The 22884-nt window shown below is 37.6% G+C and overlaps 1 protein-coding gene across 8 annotated transcripts in view; it reads left to right on the top strand.

Moving 5' to 3' along the window:
• MCTP1 (multiple C2 and transmembrane domain containing 1) overlaps positions 1–22884 on the top strand; it is a 442261-nt gene that overhangs the window by 177017 nt on the left and 242360 nt on the right. For all 8 annotated transcript variants that reach the window (XM_081088724.1, XM_081088723.1, XM_081088722.1 and 5 more), the window contains exon 2: positions 1732–1846. In XM_081088724.1, the coding sequence (XP_080944850.1) occupies positions 1732–1846 (115 nt within the window). The remainder of the gene's footprint in view (positions 1–1731; positions 1847–22884) is intronic.

The raw sequence follows: 22884 nt of genomic DNA, 5'->3' as shown, positions 1-22884 counted from the left end.
TCTGTTGTTTGAAGATGTGATCCAAATTAGTGGTAACAGGGAAATAAAAGGCAAAGGCAACTGCAGGATGTAATATGAAAATGGAGTGGATGGAATTTGGCAACTATTTGAATGTAGTGGAAAGGGAAATGAAGAAATCAAGGCTAGCTCATCAATTTCTAGCCTGAGTAACTGCGGGAAAATTCTGTCATTCATAGAAACAGAGATATCATGAGAAGGAGTAAATTCTTTCTTATTTGTTACCGGAGGAGAAATGATGAGTTTGAATTATCAGAGTTGTACTGTTTCTAATTTTAAATGATAATTGTTTCTATAGGAAAGCTTCTTTATCTTGGTCTTAAAACCTCAAGCAAAATGATGCTTTATAGTTGTATTTCATGTAAATTTTGGAACTGAAAGAATCAGTCTGGTGTCTAATATTTTACCTTATCCATGCATACTATTCCAAAACAAAAGAACATTTATTTTTTAATTGGAAAAAAATTATAATTTAAAATCATCTCAACATGTGAAAAAGTAATTTTTCCTGCTGTATCAGATTGACAGAAAGTATAAACTGTGACCTGTACAATTTTTACTATATATTTCTTTTGTGTTATTTTAATACTAGAGGCCTAGAGCATGAATTTGTGCACCAGTGGGGTCCTTCAGCCTGGCCTGCGGGATTGGGCTGAAACTGGCTCTCCAACATCTCCTGAGGGGTCCCAGATTGCGAGAGAGCACAGGCCAGGCCGAGAGACTCCACCAGTGCACGACTGGGTCCAGGGAGGAATGGAGGAGGTTGGCCAGCCAGAGAGGGACCACAAGAGGGCTTCCGGGCGCATCCGGCCTGTCTCACTCAGTCCCGATTGGCCCAACCCCAGCAGCAAGCTAACCTACCAGTCAGCGCATCTGCCACCTGGTGGTCAGTGCACATCATAGCAAGCAGTTGAGAACGCTTTGATTGGTTGAATGGCTGAGCAGATGACCAAACACTTAGCATATTAGTCTTTTATTATTAAAGATAGTTATGCCTCTTCCAGTGTATTTGTAACTCAATGACTATTAAATAAACAGAGTATTTTGTTGATATTCTATAGAAGTAGCCCTGAAAAGATTTTTAGTTCTAGCAATAGCTTGTGCACTTTTATTCCATAGAAAACAGCACTAGATATTGTCTCTATATTTATATTATTTGCTTGCAAATACTATCAAAATGCTACGTGAATTTATTTATATATAATTATATCATATTTCATGTTGGGGCCAAAATAAAAGTATGTAATTTACCAGGTTGAGCCCTTTTGCATAGATAAAGGAGTCAACAAAGTCACCGGAATAAATCATTTTAATTTTCAGCTCAGTTATGTGGAAATTAACTGCTCTTGCATACCTTTATTCTTTATTCATCATTGATTGTATTTTTACTTCAGAAACTATTCCTATGTTAGTTCTTCTTAGTTTAATTATGTGGGGCTTTCCCTGGGAAATGTTTTTCATATTGCATTTGTTATTTTTAATTTGAATTAATACAGGGATTCCTATAACTGCCATTTTTTTATTGAGTCTGAAGAATTTCATGACTTTTAAAACCTTCAGAGAACTGGGTGAATATGATGCTGTGTGAATTCACAAATTATATTGACTAATTCTTATAGTTTGAGTTAAGCTCTATATGCCCTCCCCCCCCCTTTTGGAGGAAAGAGAAGAAAGATAATTATTTTAATATTTTGTATACTTCTTGTTTTCCAGAAAATAAATACTTCTGGAACCAGTAATGCAGATGTCCCTCTGGCTGATCCCGGAATGTACCAATTGGATATTACATTAAGAAGGGGTCAAAGTTTAGCTGCCCGAGATCGAGGAGGTAAGGTCATAAGAAGAACATCACTTGGAAGTTTATTCTGTGTGTTTTTGACAAAATTCTTTTTAATGGTTGCTTAAGTTCAAATAAATTAACTATAATATTATAATTTTTAGAAGATTGGGTCCAGTGATGTGGTTTGAAATGTTATCTGACTCCTGTGACCACAGGAAGAGGTTATGATACAAGTTTGCAACTCTGAACTGGACCCAATCCAGACAGCAAAATCCCTAAAAAACTGCTGAGAAATTAGACTCTGAGTTATATGTAATTAGTGACACAGTTGGTGAAATAGGTGAGACAAATATTTGAAGCCATACAGAAGTCACTTTTGGCAGGCCTGACATTCTTTTTGCTGCAATGATTTGCTCAGTTGAATCGGCTAAACTTGCAGAAACCAGAACTAGTATCTCACCAAAACTTTGGTGATTCCCAGCAAGCAATTTTCTGAGACTTAATTGGATCTGACAGTAGTCTCATGGTGGCTTAAACAGATCTTTGTAGGCTATAATGAAGGAAAAGGCAAGGCATTTGGAATCCTTAGTTCCTGGATTCCAAATCCCAAGGCAATCTGATGAACTAGCCTGGGCTCCTTGAACCCAAAATTAGAGGCAGGACCAGAGATAGACCCTAAACAGACATTATAGCACCCTTTGCACATTTCCAAATATCAGCTATTTAGAATGTGGAGAACTGAGGGCCCCAAGGGCCCAGAATCCCAGAGGAAACTGAATCTGGTCTAACTCCTCGCACTGGGAAGGCGGAGAGTCCCTAAGCCTCCAACTCATTGTCAGAGCACCTGGAGAGCACTCCGGCATTACATGATCTTCTTTTTCTCATCCATCCCTATTGACATCCAGACCTAGAGAGTGGAAAGAACCAAATTAGGACTATAGTTTGTACTTTTATCTCCTGCCTCTGTAAGAATAAAATGGAAAAAAATAATATAATAATGTTTTTACACTAGAAACTATACAAATAATGGATTTAGTTTTTAAGGAAAAAGCAGTAAATATCAGACATTCTTAACGAATGAAGGTATGATTAGAATTGTTAAAATTTAAACACATGGGGGAAATTTTGAAAATTAACCATTTGACTTAATAACTGAGGACAAATATTTATTGACTTTTTAACTTCTTGTCTCAAAATAAGCTATAATTATATAGAGAAAGAAAATAATGCTATTAACATGGTTTTATTCTGCTATATTTATATAATATATTTTTTTAGTTTTAAGAGTTTTCTTCATTCCATTATATAACATCAATTTATCTAAAACAGAATTGAACCAGACATCAGGAGATCAAACTTTTCATCCTAGATGTGTCTTCCCAACACTAGTAAATACATATGCACACAATTATTTATTACAGCACGATCCTCAGCCTGGCCTGCAGGATCGGGCCAAAACCGGCTCTCCGACATCCCCTGAGGGGTCCCGGATTGTGAGAGGGTGCAGGCCAGGCCGAGGGACCACACTGGTGCACAGTCGGGCCGGGGAGGGGCGCAGGCGGTTGGCCAGCCAGGGGGGGATTGCAAGAGGGCTCCAGGGTATGTCAGGCCCATCTTGCTCAGTTCTGATCAGCCAGACCCCAGCAGCAAGTTAACCTACCAGTTGGAGTGTCTGCCCCCTGGTGGTCAGTGCACGTCATAGTGAGCAGTTGATTGGTTGAACAGACGACCGGGCAACTGGACACTTAGCTTTTATTATATAGGATTGTTTGCAATTATAAAATACCCATTAGTAGGAGAGGTGACCAAATAAACCATGGTGCATCCACATGATGAAATACTATGTAGCTGTAAAACAAAGAATAAGGAAAACCTCCAAGAATTGATATGGAAATAGTTACAGGATATATAATTAATTGCAAAGGTAAAGTGCAAAAGAGTATTGACAGTTTGTAATATTTCATGCAAGAAATGAGTGTAAGAAATTATGCATTATCTGCTCACTTGTTCAAAAAGATATATCAGAAGTAAACTCCAAAAACTAATGAGATTGGTAGCATATATAATATAGGTAAGAACTGGTGTCAAGAATGGAAATGGGAATGGGGTAGAATGAGGAAGGTACATTTCTCTGAGAAAATATTCTTACATAGTTCTCTTTAATCATGGCAATATTTCAGCACTGACTGACTGACTGAATGAATGAATGAATGAAATCAAGCTATGATGTGGGAGGAACCCAAAATGGAATATAGCTATAACTACACCTCAGGAGGATGGGGAATAAGATGATTAATATAAGTTATTATGTAAAACAGCATTTTAATTCTACACTCTAAAACTCAAGAGAAAAAACTAACTATGCACAAATAATGTACTCTAGAGCATGAGTATCAATTCTAACGCTACTTATTGTGTATGCTGAGGATGAGCAAATGTATTATAAATGTATTGTAGTTGAGTGTCAGGTTTCTCACTGTTGGAGAAAGAAGTTACAATATACAACAGGGGTCCCTGCCAGCATGGCTCAGTGATTGAGTGTTGATCTTTGAATTAGGGTGGTCATGGTTCAGTTCCTGGTCGGGGCACATTCCCAGGTTGTGGGCTCAATCCCCTGTGTGGGACATGCAGGAGGCAGCCAATCACTGATTTTCTCTCATCATTGATGTTTCTATCTCTCTCCTTCCCCCTTCCTCTTGAAAAATCAATAAAAATATATTTAAAAAACAATATACAATAGGAGAAAGCTGGGATGAACTTTGTGGTATTCACTGGTATCAGTATGAACTAATGGTTTTTAATAGAGATATAGGTAACAATTAAAATGGACAGAGGTGTGTGTGTGTGTGTGTGTGTGTGTGTGTGTAGTATATTGTATTTTCCTAGATCTGTCTCCTGGGAGGCCCTCAGAGCAGTTATAAAGGTGTAATCAACAAACCTTTGGCCCAGATCTTGGTTTCTAAATACAGTTTTCCCAATAAAAGTAAAGAGGGCTCCTGGAGAAATGGTTGGTTGCAGATGTAGGGCAGCAAAAGTACAAGATGAGCCTGGAACATTTTGCAAAGCCAGAGAGTAGGGAAGTACTCAAAAATTGATGGCAGAATGTCAAAATGATATAGAAGCCAAATTAAAGGAGCTCCTAATGACTAGAGCTGGAACAATTTTGGCAACAAAATAAATAATGGCAGCAATAGATTATAAATCATAGAATAATGTAAATATCTATGTCTTCTTACTAGTAAATCAATAATTGAATAAATAAATGGGCGAGAAGGCACAGCTTTTGCTTATGTTAGAATTGCAATGAGTAAATGTAGAAGGGTAAATAGAAATAGAAAACTGCCTTTTAACAAACAATGCAGTAACAGTTGTAGCAAAAATCACCAATTGATGCTAAATTTGTAGGTGCAAAATTACGATGAGTACAGGTATTTGCATCATTTCAAAGTACTTTTCCACTAAATATGTATGAGCTACAAAGAAGAAAATGATAACTTACAGTGGAGAAACTTGGAAGACACCACCTTTAGCAAGTACTTAAAGACAAAATCAGCAGCAATGAGGCAGACAGATACCATGGACCTGCTGATGTGATGTACTGAGAAAGGCACATTACGTCTGTGGGATTCCGTCATAATGCATAAAGCCATTGTAATCATGAGAAGACATCAGGCAACTCTGGCAAGATATGATGCCAGTTGTCTGAGCTGAGTAGCAGCTACCGTTTGCTCAGTCTTGTTCCACAGTTTTAAGTTTGGATGGCACTGTGCATGCACCTCTCCCTTTCTTAAAGGAGCAAATTATTCTCTAGAGATAAAAATAGGAATTGTGTCAAGGTAGAATGAGAGAGCCATGTTCTTAAGAAAAATATTACTTTATAGAAATGAAGAATATCCCAAAGTGTTTAAAATGCAATCTCTGATCCAACTTCACTATTTTACTTACTTGCCTGGAATTCATGAAATTTTTATTGGGTTGATATGAGAAGATAAATTAAACACAGGAAACAACCTGAATTAAGTTTGAGATTGATTAAAATTCATTTTAGACACACCTGTGAAAAACAAATGTGTTAAACATATGCTTATGTAGTTGGAACACTTTAGATCTGTGAATATATACCTATAGGATAACTAGATGTAGATTAATAGTTTGAAGTGATAAAATCAGTCAGGAAGAACTACAATGATGTAGGAGTAATAGTTTTGAGGGTCTGAACCAGAATTATGGATGTGGAAAAGGTGGTTCAGGAAAATGACCAGTAGCACCTGCTATTAATTGATGAGGAGGTCAAAAACAACAACTATAGAGCCCTGGCCAAGTGGCTCAGCTGGTTGGAGCATTGTCCCGTTCACCAAAATGTTTCAAGTTCAATTCCTGCTCAGGGCACATACCTAGGTTGCAAGTTTAATCCCTAGTCTGGGTATGTAGGGGAAGCAACTGATCAGTGTTTCTCTCTCACTTAGATGTTTCTCTCTCTCTCTCTCTCTCTCTCTCTCTCTCTCTCTCTCTCTCTCTAATCACTGAGCAACACCAGCCAGGCAACAAGAACATTTTAGATTTACCAGTGCTTAATGATACATGTCACTTTATAGATTTTTAATTTTGATAGCCTTGTAAAGACAAAGCAGTGCACACACTATTTTTAAGAAGTCCAGCATAAGTGTAGGAGAAAAGGTTGGGAAAGTAATATGGCAAATCCCTAGGGAGAGACCTGGCTATCCCAAAGAGGGCCTCAGAGTTGGTAATTCTGGGATTTATCTAAGCTTTGGGGCTGTAGCTGAAGAACTTGTGGAGAGGTCTAGAAAATAGGATGTAGCAAACTGGTTCAATAAAATTGGGTTTAGGACCTGTGGTATATGCAGAATTCTGCATTGACCCCTGATGATCTGTGTCCTTATTTATTAACCCCTTCCCTTTTAGTTTGGGTGGGATCTGAGAATACAATGGATATCACTCCCATAATTAGGCTATTTTATGTTAGTGTCAAAACCATGGAAATGTTTTGCAAATGCACTTAGTGCCTCTAATCATTGACTTTGAATTAAAAGGGAAATGGTCCTTGGTGGGCCTGACCTAGTCAGATGAGTGTCTTGAAAGGAACTGGTGCCCTCTTTGAGATAGAGAGCTTCTCTTGCTGGCCTTAAAGAAGCAAACAGCCATGTGTGGACGGAAAATGGAGAGGGATGGCCTCTAGGAGCTAAGGGCTTTCGTCGTATAGCTGCGAGGATCTGAGTTCTGCCAACACCTGAGTGACCTTGGGAAAAGGTCCCAAGGACCAGTGAGAACTCAGCCCAGCCGACACTTTGCAGCCTTGTGAGACTGTAAGCAGAGCTCCCGGTTAAGCCAAGCCTGGCCTGCAGAAACCTTCAGATAAGAAGTGTGTGTAGTTTTAAGCTACCTAAAGTGTACACTAGTAGAAAACTACTACAGGGTCTACTAGTAAGTTAATCAGAGAGACAAAAGGACATTCATTGTCTTTCCTTCTGTATTGTCCGCTTGTTTCAATTTTACTGGAAAATACTGTTAAAAAAACACTCTTTGAACCATTGGAATTAATCAAATCTTAAGTAGTTTCCCTTAATAAGGCTACAAGGTAGAGAACCAAATGAATTAACATGTGGAATTATTAGATGCCAAGTTGCTTTAAAAAATCATTTTTACCACACCCAATGAATAGAATTGCTAAAGAGCACTTTCATTTCACTAAAAGATTAGCATTTGGAAAATATTAATTCTTGAGGTAGCAATCATTTATTTGAATACAATAGAAATCAATTGTCACATTTCTAAATTGTCACATTTCTAAATGGAAATGGGGATGTTAGTGAAGGTTGAAATGACTCAACAAGGATACACTTTTATTCTGTGAAGACTTGTAAATCAGCCCAGACCCCCAAAAAGGGGAGGGGGGACCTCAATATCTGTTGGGATAAAGATATTCTTAAAAGGTAATTCTAGCTCAAGAATATATATGAATATAAACCTCCAGAGCTTTTAGTATCCATGGAAAGTAGATTAGAAGAAACTGCTTTAATCAATTTATAGTGAAACAACTTTAAAGAAAACAAGTAAATCAAAATATAAAAATAAACACATATCCTAGGCTAAGAGGACACAACTGCTGATACTTGATTACAATTCTGCCTTGTTGCAATGTGAGGAGTATCTTTAGCAAACAGGATAAATGTCTCTGACAAAGGCAAAGAGAAAATCAGTTATTTGAACTTTCTAATTTTTACATAGCTTCATAATGAGAATGTAATTAAATGTGAAAGGCTGAAGCAAACAGAGAAAGCCCATAAAACTCTTCTGTGTAAAACTGCACTCAACATTAGGAAGCTGGCCAAGTGATTTTACGTGTAACAGTGAAAGCTTTTGGGCTTTCATGGAATCATGCATTTGACTTATCAAAAAACTGCACTGCCTCTGAAACACAGGTCATGAGGTGCAGCTACTGTTTTCCATGCGTAGGCATTAAGTTGTGTGTTCAGGTTGTGCAGAGTCCCTAAGGCGTAGCCTAAAGTACTTCATCATTCAAAGACCTCCATTGTGATATTTTGCCCCTGAAATATTATCCCCTGTGCCAATCTAAAACAGATTCTACTTTCAATCTGTACTCCCTTTTAAAACTTTATAAATGTGGTGTTTTAAAAAAAATATATTTTATTGATTTTTTACAGAGAGGAAGGCAGAGGGAGAGTTAGAAACATCAACGAGAGAGAAACATTGATCAGCTGCCTCCTGCACACCTCCTACTGGGGATGTGCCTGCAACCAAGATACATGCCCTTGACCGGAATCGAACCAGGGACCTTTCAGCGCGCAGGCCAACGCTCTATTTCACTGAGCCAAACCGGTTAGGGCTAAATGTTGCTTTTTCAGAGTTTATCTTCAACATAGGTCATAAGAATGCCTCAGATACCAGGGGTAAGAAAAGGGTCACAGAAAAGAGTGTTAGGAAATCAGTTTCCAGCTCTGCAAGAAAAAACACCACACAAACTAACATTATGTCACATCCTGCATTTCTATAGCATTTTTAAATTTTTCATACGTTAAAAATTCATTCTGGCTCCAGAGATAGTTAAAAGTCAGACCTACTCTACACATGTTTTGTGAGTCAAGTAAACAGAATTTATAAAGTAATTGTCACAATCACAAATTGATAAAAAATTAGAGAGTAGGACTTGGGTTTGGAATTTGTTTTTTAAATGAAAAGCTTCAGAACTGGGAGAATTTATAAATCTGAGATATTTTGATGATGACAGTGTTGTTACCAATCCTTTGGGCAAGGCCTTTAATCTCTGTACTAAACTTCTAAATAGACATTGAAGATGTGAAAATCTAAAGCGAAGAGAGAAAAACAAATCTTATTTCAAACAATACAAAAATTGAAACCATTAATGAGTAGGGCTGCAAATCATTGTTGCATTTAATACGGCACTCATATTCAGTTATCAGCACTGCTGAATGATGTTTATGTCACATATTGATATTAAATGGTCTGTTTTACTGACCTGTTAGTTATTAAGGGAAGATGAGCTTTTATTCAGCCTCAAAAGAAGGTACATGGTTAAATTTACTTCTCATGCACTTTTCCCCCCATATTTTTTATTGTTTGATCAGATTAGTTTGTTGGGATAGTCTTTTAAGATCACTATAATTTGTTTGTTTTTCATAAAGTATTATTTTTTCCAGCTTCACTGAAATATAATTGACAAAAATATATGTATATTTAAGGTGTGCAATGTGATCTTTCAATATATGTATACACTGTCAAATAATTGCTCCAATCAAGCTAATTAGCATATCACATACCCTTTAAAAGAAAGTCTTTTAGCCTGGCTGGTGTGGCTCAGTTGGTTGAGCATCGTTCAATGCACCAGGAGGTCTCCGGTTCAATTCCCAGTCAGACTTGATCCCCAGTAGGAGACATGCAGGAACAGCCTATCACTGTTTCTATCTCTCTCTCCCTCTCCCTTCTATTTTCTGAATCAATAAAAACATTTAAAAAAAATAAAAAATAAAGTATTTTATTCGTTTCAACAAGTTTCCTTCAAGCTTTTTAAATTTTAAAATTTCTCCAACTATACTATAGATGTGCTTTTTAGGGTAGACACATTAATTTTCTACTGCTTTCCATGAGTTAAATAGCTTAAAACAATATCTATTTCGTAGTTCACAGGTTCTGTAGGTCCAGAATATGGACACAGCATAACTGAGTTCTCTCTGCTCAGAGCCTCATAAGGCCACAATCAAGGTGTCACCCTGGCTGAACTTTTATCTGGAGCTCAGGGTCCTTCCAAGTTCATTCTTGGTATTATTACTGGAATGAAGGACTGAAGGGGTCCATTTGCCTGTGCACATCAAAGTTTAATAAGACATGAACAGGAGTTTGCAGCCAAGAAAGTAAAGATTTATTAAGGAGATGGCACCATGCCTGGAGTCACAGGTAGTTCATGCTCAAATATCTGACTTCCTAATGGCTTCCAGGGGATGGATTCTATAGGGGTAAAATCAATTGGTCATGGTGACTAGTAGATTTAAGGTCATGGTTTCTACTGATTGGTTGGTGCTAGGATAGGGGTAATTGATCATTGCATCTGGTCCTGACATCTGCCATGGAGTTGCTGTGTCCAATTTTGCAAGGATTTGTTTTGTGTGTTTTTCTGCTTTCATAGGTCCAGAGCTAAAACACAACCAAGGCCAGGATATTATGTTGAGTTTGATTGAAAACTTTGTCTTAATTGTCAGTAGACCCAGGACCTTGTTTCTAAGACCAAGATTCTGGATGTTGACCAGACCTCATTGTCCTGGAGGCTTAATGATTAAGCAAGGGAGAGTAGGTGGGTAAATCAGGGCTCCAGGTGAGGCTAATTTGAGTTAAAGGGGAAAAAAATCAAAATAAAAGGCTAGATGAAAGAAAACAAGGTTTCTGCATGGTTATGCTATTGTTAGAATTCTTTTGATTGTGGTTGTAAGTCTACAGTCACTGTTTTCTTGCTGTCTGCCACTAGGGTTTCTTTTAGCTCGTAGAACCCAGTTTCAAGTCCTTTCCATGTGGCCTCTTCAATTTTTAAGGCAGCAATAACACATGTCAGATCCTCCTCATGTTTAAAATCTGACTTTCCTTTCTGCTGCCATATAGAGAAAATCTGTGTTTTCAAAGGAAAGTTGATTAATTTAGGTCTGCTCTAACAATCTCCCTTTTGATAAACTCAAAGTCAACTTATTAGTAACCTTAATTACATCTGCAAAATCCCTTTTGTCATGTAAATAGCATGATCAAAGACATGATAACTCATCATTCTTAGTCCAGGGATTGGAAGGAGAAATCTTAAGGTGCATTTTAGAATGCACAATTGGGAAGACATTTACCACCAACTTCCAGTAATATCTATCTCATTATGTTTGTGGCAAGCCATCAACATTTAGTAAATTCTCATTGATTAAATATAGTATTTTAATGACAAATGTTGGGTGCCAAATATCATTTGATGATAAGATAATACTGACATCAACAGGAGTCAAAACAGGTTCTGAAAATAATTTGTATTTGGTTATATCTATACTAATAAAAGGGTAATATGCTAATTAGATTGGCCATCTTCTGGGTGTCCTTCTGGACAAAGCCACAGTGGCAGGGGCCGAGGCAGAGGTGGTTAGGGGTGATCAGGCTGGCAGGGGGAGCAGTTAGGGGGTGATCAGGCCAGCAGGCAGAGGTGGTTAGGGGTGATCAGGCAGACAGGCAGGCAAGCGGTTAGGAGCCAGTGGTTTCCCGATTGTGAGAGGGATGTCTGACTGCTGGTTTAGACTAAACCGGCAGTCAGACATCCCCCGAGGATTCCTGGATTGAAGAGGGTACAGGCTGGGCTGAGGGACACCCCCTTCCATGCACGAATTTCGTGCACCGGGCCTCTAGTTGTATTATATGTAGCTTGCAAAACTAAATTTTAAAGGATGCAGTGTAGATATAAATATGAGAACTGTAAAAATTCACATTCATTTTATATGCATTATTAACCTTTAGGTTGGCTTTGTCAAATAATTTTAGACCAGCTATTCTTATATTTAGAAATTACTTTTAATAATTTAAGAACACAATAGACTTACTCTTTTATAATTGGCCCTTTTTCAGGTGTGGATATATTCTCTAATCAAAGGCAGATCATTTGATATTAGATAATGCAGTCTTAAAATATTTTTATCTATTTAATCATCTACTATTCTATTTTGACTTGAAGAAGAATACCAAGTCCTAACCAGGGATCTGTAGATTCCCACATGATCTGTTATCCCACAAAGCTCTGACTTCTTCCACTTAACTTTCTGGTCACCCCTTCCATCCACACGGGAAACCTTCAGGGCCTCTGCACTTCTGCTTCTTCTGCCTGAAATTTGCTTCAGGCCCTTTATGTGTCTGTAAGTGAGGCTTTCCCTCCACACCCTATCTAAAATAGCAGGTACCTCTGACCTTTACCTGTGGTTCTATGTTCCTTCGTGCACCTATCACCACATGGCGTATTTACCTCTTCATTGGCTCCTTGCCTGTTCCCCTTCACTAGAAGGAAAGTTCCTTGGGAATAGGGACTTGGTTTTATGCTCTGCTGAATACCTAGTGCCTAGCACACAATAAACATCTAGTAAATATTGTTGAGAACATGAATGTATTTTAGAAAAGAAAAAATATTCAGCTAGAGAATTTATAATACAAATCTTGTATTAAGAAAGAGCCTTGTCTTCTTTTAAAAAGTAGCAAAATGTTAATGGAAATGGAAAAGTAGGAAGCTTGGCAGGTAGGCAGAAGGCAAGAAAGAATGGGTTACTAAAATGTAGTGCTTAGTTTGGTCCTACAGTTGTTCTTAAACTTACCATGCAGACCTAGCCTTTTCCCACACCCCACTAGAGAATTGAAGGGGGAGTGAAAGCAAAAAACACCTACTATTATCCCTAATACTGTCTTTTCTTCTAGCAGAGACAACATGCTTTAGAAGGATAATTGCAAGTTATGAAGTCACTTGTCACATTAAACATTTATTAACTGTTTTTAGCCTTAGGGGCAAAGGTTTTTTCATTGTTCCTCAAGTATTTTAGTTACATGGTAGGTGTTAATATTTCACTTTGCTTATCATTTTCACTTGCTTATAAAACTTATATAATCATTGACACATGTCATCTTCTGGGTTTATATTCAACTGGGAGCTGTAGACCAGTTATGTGCCTGAGAAGAAGATAACATAGCTATTGCCAAGAAATGGCAGTCCTGGCAACAATCTACCATCCTAGTCACCAAATAACTGGTTCACTCTTTTTTTCTGAATATAGAAGACATTCACCTTTCCCCAGGGAAATAGTCCAAAGTCCCATGAGGTCATTGTGTCCAGCTCTACGTGCAGGATTTCTGAGTAAAAGAAAATCCTTTATCAGGTTCAAATGTGGTTCTTGGGAGGCCATTGAACTATTAAACCATCTGCCACTTTGTCATACACATCTACACTAATGCTGGCAGCCAGGGGAAGGAAGGCCTATTGCGCAAATCTTCTAGTCTAATATATAATGACCACAAGAAGGCATGGGACACTCATAAAAGTAACTTGGCTGCAGTAATTTTGAAATCCCGAGAAAGGCCACTTACCTGGAGAATGAGGAAATTCCTTAGTTAGAACTCTACTATTTGGAGAGAATCCTCTTACCCATTGTTTTCTGAGGCAACTGGTTCTACCGTCTGAGAAATTCTTCCTTATCTATTATTATCCTCTGTAGCCATATCTGAAATGGGTGTGAAAGAGCCTGCCCCCTTGGGCATATATAGCTTCACATTCTGCTTCCTGCTGGCACAAGATCAAATATCTCAACCAGCTAAGCTCCCTTTCTCAAAAAATTTAGTAGGCTTCCATGTGCCAGTAGCCACACCCAATGTTCTTTCGTAGACATACTCCTCAAACATGATTTATTCCTTTGCTCCTTTTTAACATATGGCAACTACCTTACGACCATCATGCTTGGGTGGGAAGGCCAATCTGACCTTGGCCACTAGGCTGTTTTAATGAAATTTTGTTGTTTAAAAGCTTTTTCAATCTTATTTTCTATTATTTGGGGCCTGAAGACAGTTTTTCCAATTCTTTACATGTAAATGAGCCTATTTTCACCTGAACTCATTGCTTTCTTATGATTACTTATGAAAGCCAACCAGTTTGAAAACTACACACCTTTCTTCCATGTTCCCTGAAACCTAGGTTCAACAGCAGGTGGTCTGCTTTCCAAGTTCTCACAGGAACAATATTACCAAATATTTACTATGGCCTAACAAGACTCTTTAGGCTCCCAGGGTTACCACTATCCACTATCTGACTGCTAAAGGCTATCCACTATCTGACTGCTAAGTCAATTTCATATATCTTAGGGATTTTTTTTTTAATAGCAGCTCACATTCTTGGGATTAATTTTTGTATTATTTAAAACTAGAGGCCTGGTGCACAAAAATTTGTGCACTCGGGGGGGGGGGCGTGGTCCCTCAGCCCAGCCTGTGCCCTCTCATAGTCTGGGACCCCTCGGGGGATGTTCACCTGCTGGCTTAGGCCCGATCCCCAGGGGGATCGGGCCTAAGCTGGCAGTCAGACATCCCTCTGGCAGCCTGGGAGCCCTCGGGGGATGTCCACTTGCCAGCGGGGAGCAGGCCTAAGCTGCAGTCGGACATCCTTAGTGCTGCTGAAGAGGCAGGAGAGGCTCCCACCACCACCGCTGTACTGGCAGCTGGCAGCCTGGCTTGTGGCTGAGCAGAGCTCCCCCTGTGGGAGCACACTGACCACCAGGGGGCAGCTCCTGCATTAAGTGTCTGCCCCCTGGTGGTCAGTGTGTGTCGTAGTGACCAGTCATTCCCAGTCATTCTGCTGTTAGGGTCAATTTGCATATTGCCCTTTTATTATATAGGATAGAGGCCTGGTGCACAGATGGGGGCAGGCTGGTTTGTCCTGAAAGGTGTCCCAGATCAGGGTGGGGGTCCCGCTGGGGTGCCTGGCCAGCCTGGGTGAGGGGCTGATGGCCGTTTTCAGGCTGGCCAGGCCTGGGGGCTGGAAGAGGTATCTGGGATTTATTTAACTTCTATAATTGAAAATTTGTAGCCTTGAGTGGAGCTCAGGGCCAGCCAGGACAGGCAGGAAGCTTGGCTTCCTCCATTGCCAGGGGCAACCCAAGCCTCCTGCTCGCTCCAGCTCAGTGGCCGCCACCATCTTAGTTGGGTTAATTTGCATATTCACTCCTGATGGGCTGGTGGGTATGGCTTGTGGGTGTAGCAGAGGTGCAGTCAATTTGCATGTTTCTCTTTTATTAGATTAGATAAGTAACATTAAGACCTGTCAAAGATAGACACCCACATCTCGGGGGGTTAACAAAATAAAAATATATTATTTATTTCAAACTTTATAGTGTAATGTAGATGGTGGTTCCATTCAGAGACTCCAGACTTGCAGGCCCTACCATCATCTAGGTTTCTAGTGTTGGGGAAAAGGAGATAGGATTGTATATGGAAAGATATCATGGGCTAAGCCTAAAAGTGGAATATAACTGACTCCTGCTCACATTGGCCAGAAGCCAGTCCTCAGTCACATGGCCACACATAAGTAAAAGGTCTTGAAAATGTAGTTTAGCCTGGCCAATGTTGCTCAGTGGTTGAGCATCAACCTATCAACCAGGATGTCACAGTTTTATTCCTGGTCAGGGCACATGCCCGACCCCTAGTAGAGGGCATACAAGAGGCAGCCAATCAATGATTTTCTCTCATCATTGATGTGTCTATCTCTCTCTCCCTCTCTCTTTCTCTGAAATCAATAGAAACATATTTTTAAAAAGAAAATGTGGTTTAGCTACTTACCTGAGAAGAAGAGGAAAAAAGCTATCAGTGAAGAGCAGTAGTTTCTGCCATAATTTATCTGTACACATAAAAGTAACTTTCCTTCCAAATATTTTGTGCAAAAACATGTTTTTACTGTATATTGAGTGTATCTACATAGTAGACATATGAGATAATAATAGAAAAGATGTCATAAGCATATTCATTCACCTTTATCATATGGTTTCTAGTTTTGTTCTGAGTAACTCCAATAAATCAATTAAGTAAAAAAACTCTAAGCAGATTGCTACTAAAATGAGATTTTTTAAAAAAGCATTTTGTAAAACCAGGGTAGATTGACCACTTTTTAGGAATAACAATGAATATCAATTACTATAGTTTGGGAAAGTAGCAATGGCAAAATGCTTATTGTTGTAGAAAGTATAGCATAATGCTTTTGTCATATTAAACTTTATGTATTTCAGAATCAGTATTTGACAATAAAATTAAAAGGAGATCCTTAGACTCATAGTGAATGACAGTGGAGGGAAAAGAGTGGGATTATTGAGTATACAACTTAAGTACTAGTTACTTTATTAGCTTCTGTTATTAGGAGATGATACAGGCACTCATTCATTCAGCGATACAGGAGTGTTTTCAGTCAACCAACACTTTTCTTGATCACATATAATAACTTAGGTGTTGTTGCCAGACATCAGAGATCAGAAATAAACAACGAGGCCTGAATGTGATAAGAGCTGTTATAGAGGATGTTTGGGGGCATAAGACAAGAACTTAGTAATGTCCATGGGATGAGTCAGGAAAGATATCCAAACAGCAAGGAGGCTTGAATTTAGTACTGGGAGAGGACAGAGGGCAAGGGGTGAAGAAGGGGCACACGCATTGGAGAGAAGCTATGGATTTGAGGTGAGGTATCCTCTAGATGAGTGGCCTGGTGAGAGATGAGTCTGAAAAATTAGTAGCAGACCACAATTTGTATGGCATACTCAAAAGTTTCAATTTATTCTGAAATCAGTAAGAAAGCAATGAAGAATTTTAGAGCAAGGTAGTAACATCAGATTTTTATGTCAGAAAAAATATCTAAGCCTAAGATTTCGGAGAATGAATTGGAGTGGAGAAGACTGAAAGCGGGGAGACTAATAGGAGACCATTACGTTTTTTTCTCACAAATTGAATATGTGAATGTGCTAAGGAAAGTTTTATTCAATTACCATGCATTTATGATGCCTTTTAATAATATTGTAATATAATTATCTTAAAATTCTTTCAGTTAATGACAGTAATCAATCAAGAGTCATAAAATGATTTTCAGTGTTATCACTTAGAGTTTTAATTGACAAAGAAGATTTTGTTTTCTGTTTAGGGTTCTAATAACATTTTTTAATGGATGTTTCCCATGGGGCCCCAATTATTTTCAGACACTTTCTTATACTACTGTTTATTCATGCAATGTTTATAGTTATTTATGGGCTAATTTTTTTCTTGATTTAACAAATCTAATAGAATTGCTATTTCTACACAACTAGGAAGGAGAAATCTGAAAATAGACATTATTTTTCTGCTATATGTTCATATATTCCTAAATAATTAAAGAAAGTAGTGAAATAGTAAATGTTTTCTCAACTGAAATGAATTATACAACATACATTTTCAACAGATAGTTTTTTTCTTGCAAATACTGAACTTTGCACTTTTCAAAAATATGCCAAAAAATTACTCATAAAAGTCAATAAATGCTGTCATTTACACTTTTTCCATTTCATGTGCTTGGAAGTGCCTTCTCCTCAAAGAAAGAAATTTACTTAGTTTAGTTCCCTACTACACTTTACCACAGCATTACTTTTAATGCATCTATGTGCTATATCACAGTAATGCCATTTAAGAAATTTAAAAACCACTGAAATACTCATATTACTCATTATGGAAAAAGTATTATTTTATTATTTTATTACATTAAGCCACATGTGATTATCAACCTCTGGCATTTGAATTTTAATATATTTAGTCATTTAACCCATGTAATATTTCCAGTGTTGGGCATTACAAATCTTCAACAAAAGTGAGAAGGAATGGAAGAACTTTAGGAAATGATTTTAACACATAAATATGGTACCTGTTTTGAAGATATGAAAATTATTCGTGAAAATTAATTTCCACTAAGACAATCTATTGCCGAGTATATTTTGAACATCACTGTTTTTACAAGCCTTTTTCTAGTATGAAGGATCTAATTATACTGTTACCTTCTTTGTTGTCTTCTTTTTTCTTCTTTTTCTTTCTTCTGTCTGAATGTGGAGTGGAGGTACAGTGATCACCTAAACTTAAAGACATTTTAAGACAAAAACCAAACAAACAGGAAACTCCATAGAATATAACGGAATTTATTATAGGGTAATTTACTTACAGGGATGTAGCATCGGAGTGGACAAAGGACCCTAGCAGTTCTGTGCTGCTAGACAGCTGTTACAATAAATGTTCTCTAGAACAGCTGGATACCAATGATTGACAAGACAAAGAACGCAGTATGGGCCGGGACCATACCTCCCGGTGGTGTTGTGGATCATTTACTAACTTAACATCAGTGTGATGGTCTCTCAGCTTTTATGTCTTTCTGGCCATTACTGACAGGAATCTTTATGGTTACATTGTGTAGGCTTGCAGAACACAGCTAATCATTAACTACAAGCCTGTGTGTGCTGGCCAGGACCAGTTAAGGCCAAAGTTAAATCAAGCATAGAGAAAGTGCAAGGTTTATAAAGATGGAGCTATTTTGTTCACACCAACAACCTATACATCCTCCTTCTCCTTTTTTCGATTTCTAATATGGGGACTGAGTTTCAAATCGGCATTGTTTTTATTAGGAGTTAGCATTATTGAAAAATCACGGTTTCCTGAAATGATAGGTTTGGGATAAGATTGATTTAAACCTGCTAACCAGGAGGCTTACTTATTCTGAGAATGGAAACCAAGAGACTCAGCATCCGATGGCTATTTACATATTAAATAGCTCTAATACCATTTTAAGAGAGGAGAGGCTGCCATCTTGTGTTTGCTGTGTTCAGTGCAGCACAAAAGGAGACCCATTCAAAGTTTAGTTCTGTTGGACTTAAATTTAGTTCTGTTGTTCTAGCCCAGTGGTTCTCAACCTTCCTAATGCCGCGACCCTTTAATACAGTTCCTCATGGTGACCCCAACCATAAAATTATTTTTGTTCCTACTCCATAACTGTAATTTTGCTACTGTTATGAATCGTAATGTAAATATCTGATATGCAGGATGTATTTTCATTGTTACAAATTGAACATAATTAAAGCATAGTGATTAATCACAAAAACAATATGTAATTATATAGGTGTTTTCCGATGGTCTTAGGCGACCCCTGTGAAAGGGTCATTCGACCCCCAAAGGGGTCACGACCCACAGGTTAAGAGCCACTGTTCTAACCAATCACATAAAATGTTGAAGTGCTTATCAGAGCCCTGGCTCTGAAAAAAATATGAAAATGAAATATAACATTGGCACATGTAATTTTTTCCTACATTATATAAACCACATAATTCTTCTTTTTTAAACAATTTGATCTTAGGGTACAGAAATAAACACTTGATATTCTAAATTTTTTGAAGCAAGGAATTAACAATAATAAAATATTTAATAATGTTTACAAATAAATTCTGAAGTGAACGCTACCTGATAAAATGAATATTGAAAAGTTGCTCTTGAATATGACATTAATAACAAAAGGCTGAATTTTATTTTAGGGCTAGCACCTCCTATTTTCTTCTCCCATGTTTACTTGCCTGCTTTAATTTCATTATTACCATAAAAAATGTTTTATGAGGGTCATGTTCCAGCTAATGACAATAAGGCACAGGAAAATGCATGAGAACAAGTGTGCAGTAGTGATGCCTTAACTTTGAATTTGATAAGTGTTAGTGCCATCTCATGGTTTAATGCAATATTGCAACAAATCAACACAGGCACATGAATTTATTGTTTGGGGGTTTTTGTGTTTTTTTGTGTGTTTTGTTTTTATACCAACAAACTAAAAATTTTGGTATAATATATTTATTAGAGATTAACCACATGTTAATGGCTTGGATTTATTGGGGGGGGGGGTTATTGTAATAAAATTCCCTGATTTCATTGGGAAGTGTATTACAGTAAAAGAACCTCCAAAAACATGAAACTTTCTGATCTACAAAATATAATAAGGTAGCATTTCCTAAAGAGAGATAGGGGATTATTAATCTTGAAATATGAGCTTAAGAAAAGTAGTCCCTATGGTCAAAAAAGTCTGGTAAATGCTGCATGGCCTGTCCCCTTCTTGGAGAGCCCATTTACTTATTGAAAGGTCATAAGGGGTTAATTTCCAAAATATGTAAAAGAACTTACACAGGAAGAAAACAATCCAATTAAAAATTATTGAGAGATAACACACATTGAAATAAAACTGCTAGAATAAAAAGAAAATGGGCAAAGGACCTGATTAGACACTTCTCCAAAGAGGACATGCAGACGGCCAACAGACATATGAAAAAAGGCTCAACATCACTAGTCATCAGAGAAATGCAAATTAAAACCACAATAAGATATCACCTCACACCTGTCAGAATGGCTACCATCAACAAATCAACAAATGACAAGTGTTGGTGAGGATATAGAGAAGAGGGAACCCTCATACACTGCTGGTGGGAATGCAGTGTATTATATAATATACATATTATATTATATATGTATGGCTATACTAGCCACTGTGGAAAACAGTATGGAGTTCCTTCAAAAAACTAAAAATGGAACTGCCTTTTGACTAGTCCTAATTCTGGGAATATATTCTAATAATCCCAAAACAACCATCAAAAAGAATATATTCACCCCTATGTTCAGAGCAGTGTTATTTATAATAGCTAAGGTCAGGAAACAGCCCAAGAGCCCATCAGCAGGTGAGTGGATAAAAAAAGATATGGTAGGGTTACACAATGGAATACTATGCAGCCATACAAAAGAAACTCTTACTTTTTGCACGAGCATGGATGGACCTGGAGATTATCATGCTGAGTGAAATAAGCCAGTGAGAGAAAGACAAATGCCATATAATCTTACTTATATGTGGAATCTAATGAACAAAATAAACTGACAAATAAAATAGAACCAGAGGTATGAATACATGAAACAAACTAACATAGGTTGGGGGAGGATGGGGGTACTACATGGAGGAAGGTGAACAGATTAGCCAAAGAAAATATATGCATGGCCCATGGACACAGACAACAGTGTGGGGAAGGCCAGAGGAAGGAGAGGCAGGAACTGGGTGTAGGTGGGTAAAGAGGGAGAAACGGGGGACATCTGTAATAGTGTCAACAATAAAATTTTTTTAAAAAGCTATAGAAAACAAATCCATTTAATTCTATTTTAAACCAGCATTTTCCAAATACGCTTGACCACAGAACTCTTTTTTTTAATGCTAATAATATCTATTCATGTTATCAGATAATAAATTGCTGAAGTAAGTTTGGAAAAGCACTTTAAAACATAGAAGATTACATGCAAAAGTTTTACTCCCTCTCAATTAAACAATGTCTTCCAATTCTGTAAGCTGTAATCATAAGCTGAAGGTTTTGAACTATTAAGGACTCTAAGTCACTAAAGGTCCCCTAAGTTAATAACTTGAAAACAATTAGAATATTTTAAAGAAACACGACTATTAAAACTTTAAATTTTAATGATTGTCCCAGAGGGCTAATCAATGGTTGCAAAGAGAAGTACAGCAAATTTTATCACATGAAGTGAAAACAAAGTGAGGAAAGTCAGGTGATTGGTGCCCATGAGTGTGCACATGACTCTGTCACTCCTATAGTTATGACTATGAAATTTGCTAACATATTTACTATCTCCAATCCAGGTCACCCTGTGGCCAAATCTTCACGTTAATAAAATATTTCATCATCATAACTTGTTTTCAGAATCCTAAAAACAGCCTTTCTCTTTCTATTATACCAATCCTTGAGATTTTTGTGCCTGTCACGGGCTAAAATATCTATCCCTAATCCTTAACTTAACGTTTAGACCTACTCTTGTTAGCTGGATTGTTATTTCTTCAGGCTGTTGGATATTTACTACCTCAAATGGCATCATGGATATGATGACAAATTCTGATTCTGTACTAAGTACTGAAGATCTTATAAAAGGGACCCCAAAGGCTCTGGTATTATAGAGCTTATTATATTTTAGCAGGTAGTAGCAGTTATGTTGATGCTTTCCAAAATGAAAGACAATAAATTGATGTAGGCCATGACTGGGAGAATACAAATGGGTACATGGGTTTTAATAACCTTCAATATATATTTTACAACACTCTCAATTCCCAGGATCCTCAGCCCTAAGTTGGGAACTGCTGTTAATAATAGTCATTTTTAAGTACTGAACATTTTTATTGCATTGAGTTCCCTAAAGAATACATTAAAACAGGTTATGATGACATAGCCTGCATTTACATTTATAAATATTTTTTAAAGTTTGTACCATAATGATAAAATTAAACTACCCGAATGGGAATTTCGCATGGGAAATTGGGATCATTATTTCATTATGCTCAGGTCTACTAGTAGGTGCATAAGAAAAAAGCCATTACATTTATTTGAGGAATGTGGAGAGTTTCGAGAGAGCCTCCAAGAGATTCAATAAGAAAAGCCAGATCCTATAAGGCACCGTATGTTTCCCGTATATATTTATGTGTCATTGAGATTAGGGGAGTGTGAGGGAGGGATATAGATAGTGAGTTTAAGGAGGTCAGTATCATAATTGTAATGCCTAATACTCATATGGTGCTTTTCAGTTTTCATAGGCCCACTCATACTTTCCTTTAAATCATATAGACATAGTAGTTACCAACTATAACTTCAGTTTGGGGAGAAAACTGAAAAATCAAACAAAATTTTATTATAAGGGCCTCGTATAAAGAGTTATTTCCTGAAGATGAAGGTTGTCACACACTGGAATAATTTACTTGGGGTCATTAATGATACACCTTCTCTAGGAATTCTTTTTTTTTATAATATATTTTATTGATTTTTTACAGAGAGGAAGGGAGAGGGATAGAGAGTTAGAAACATCGATGAGAGAGAAACATCGATCAGCTGCCTCTTGCACATCCCCTACTGGGGTTGTGCCCACAACCAAGGTACATGCCCTTGACTGGAATCGAACTTGGGACCTTTCAGTCCATAGGCCGACGCTCG

This window comes from Myotis nattereri (genome assembly GCF_964212035.1).
Source record: "Myotis nattereri genome assembly, chromosome: 4".
NCBI lineage: Eukaryota > Metazoa > Chordata > Mammalia > Chiroptera > Vespertilionidae > Myotis > Myotis nattereri.
This window is presented reverse-complemented; position numbering and strand designations above follow the sequence as displayed.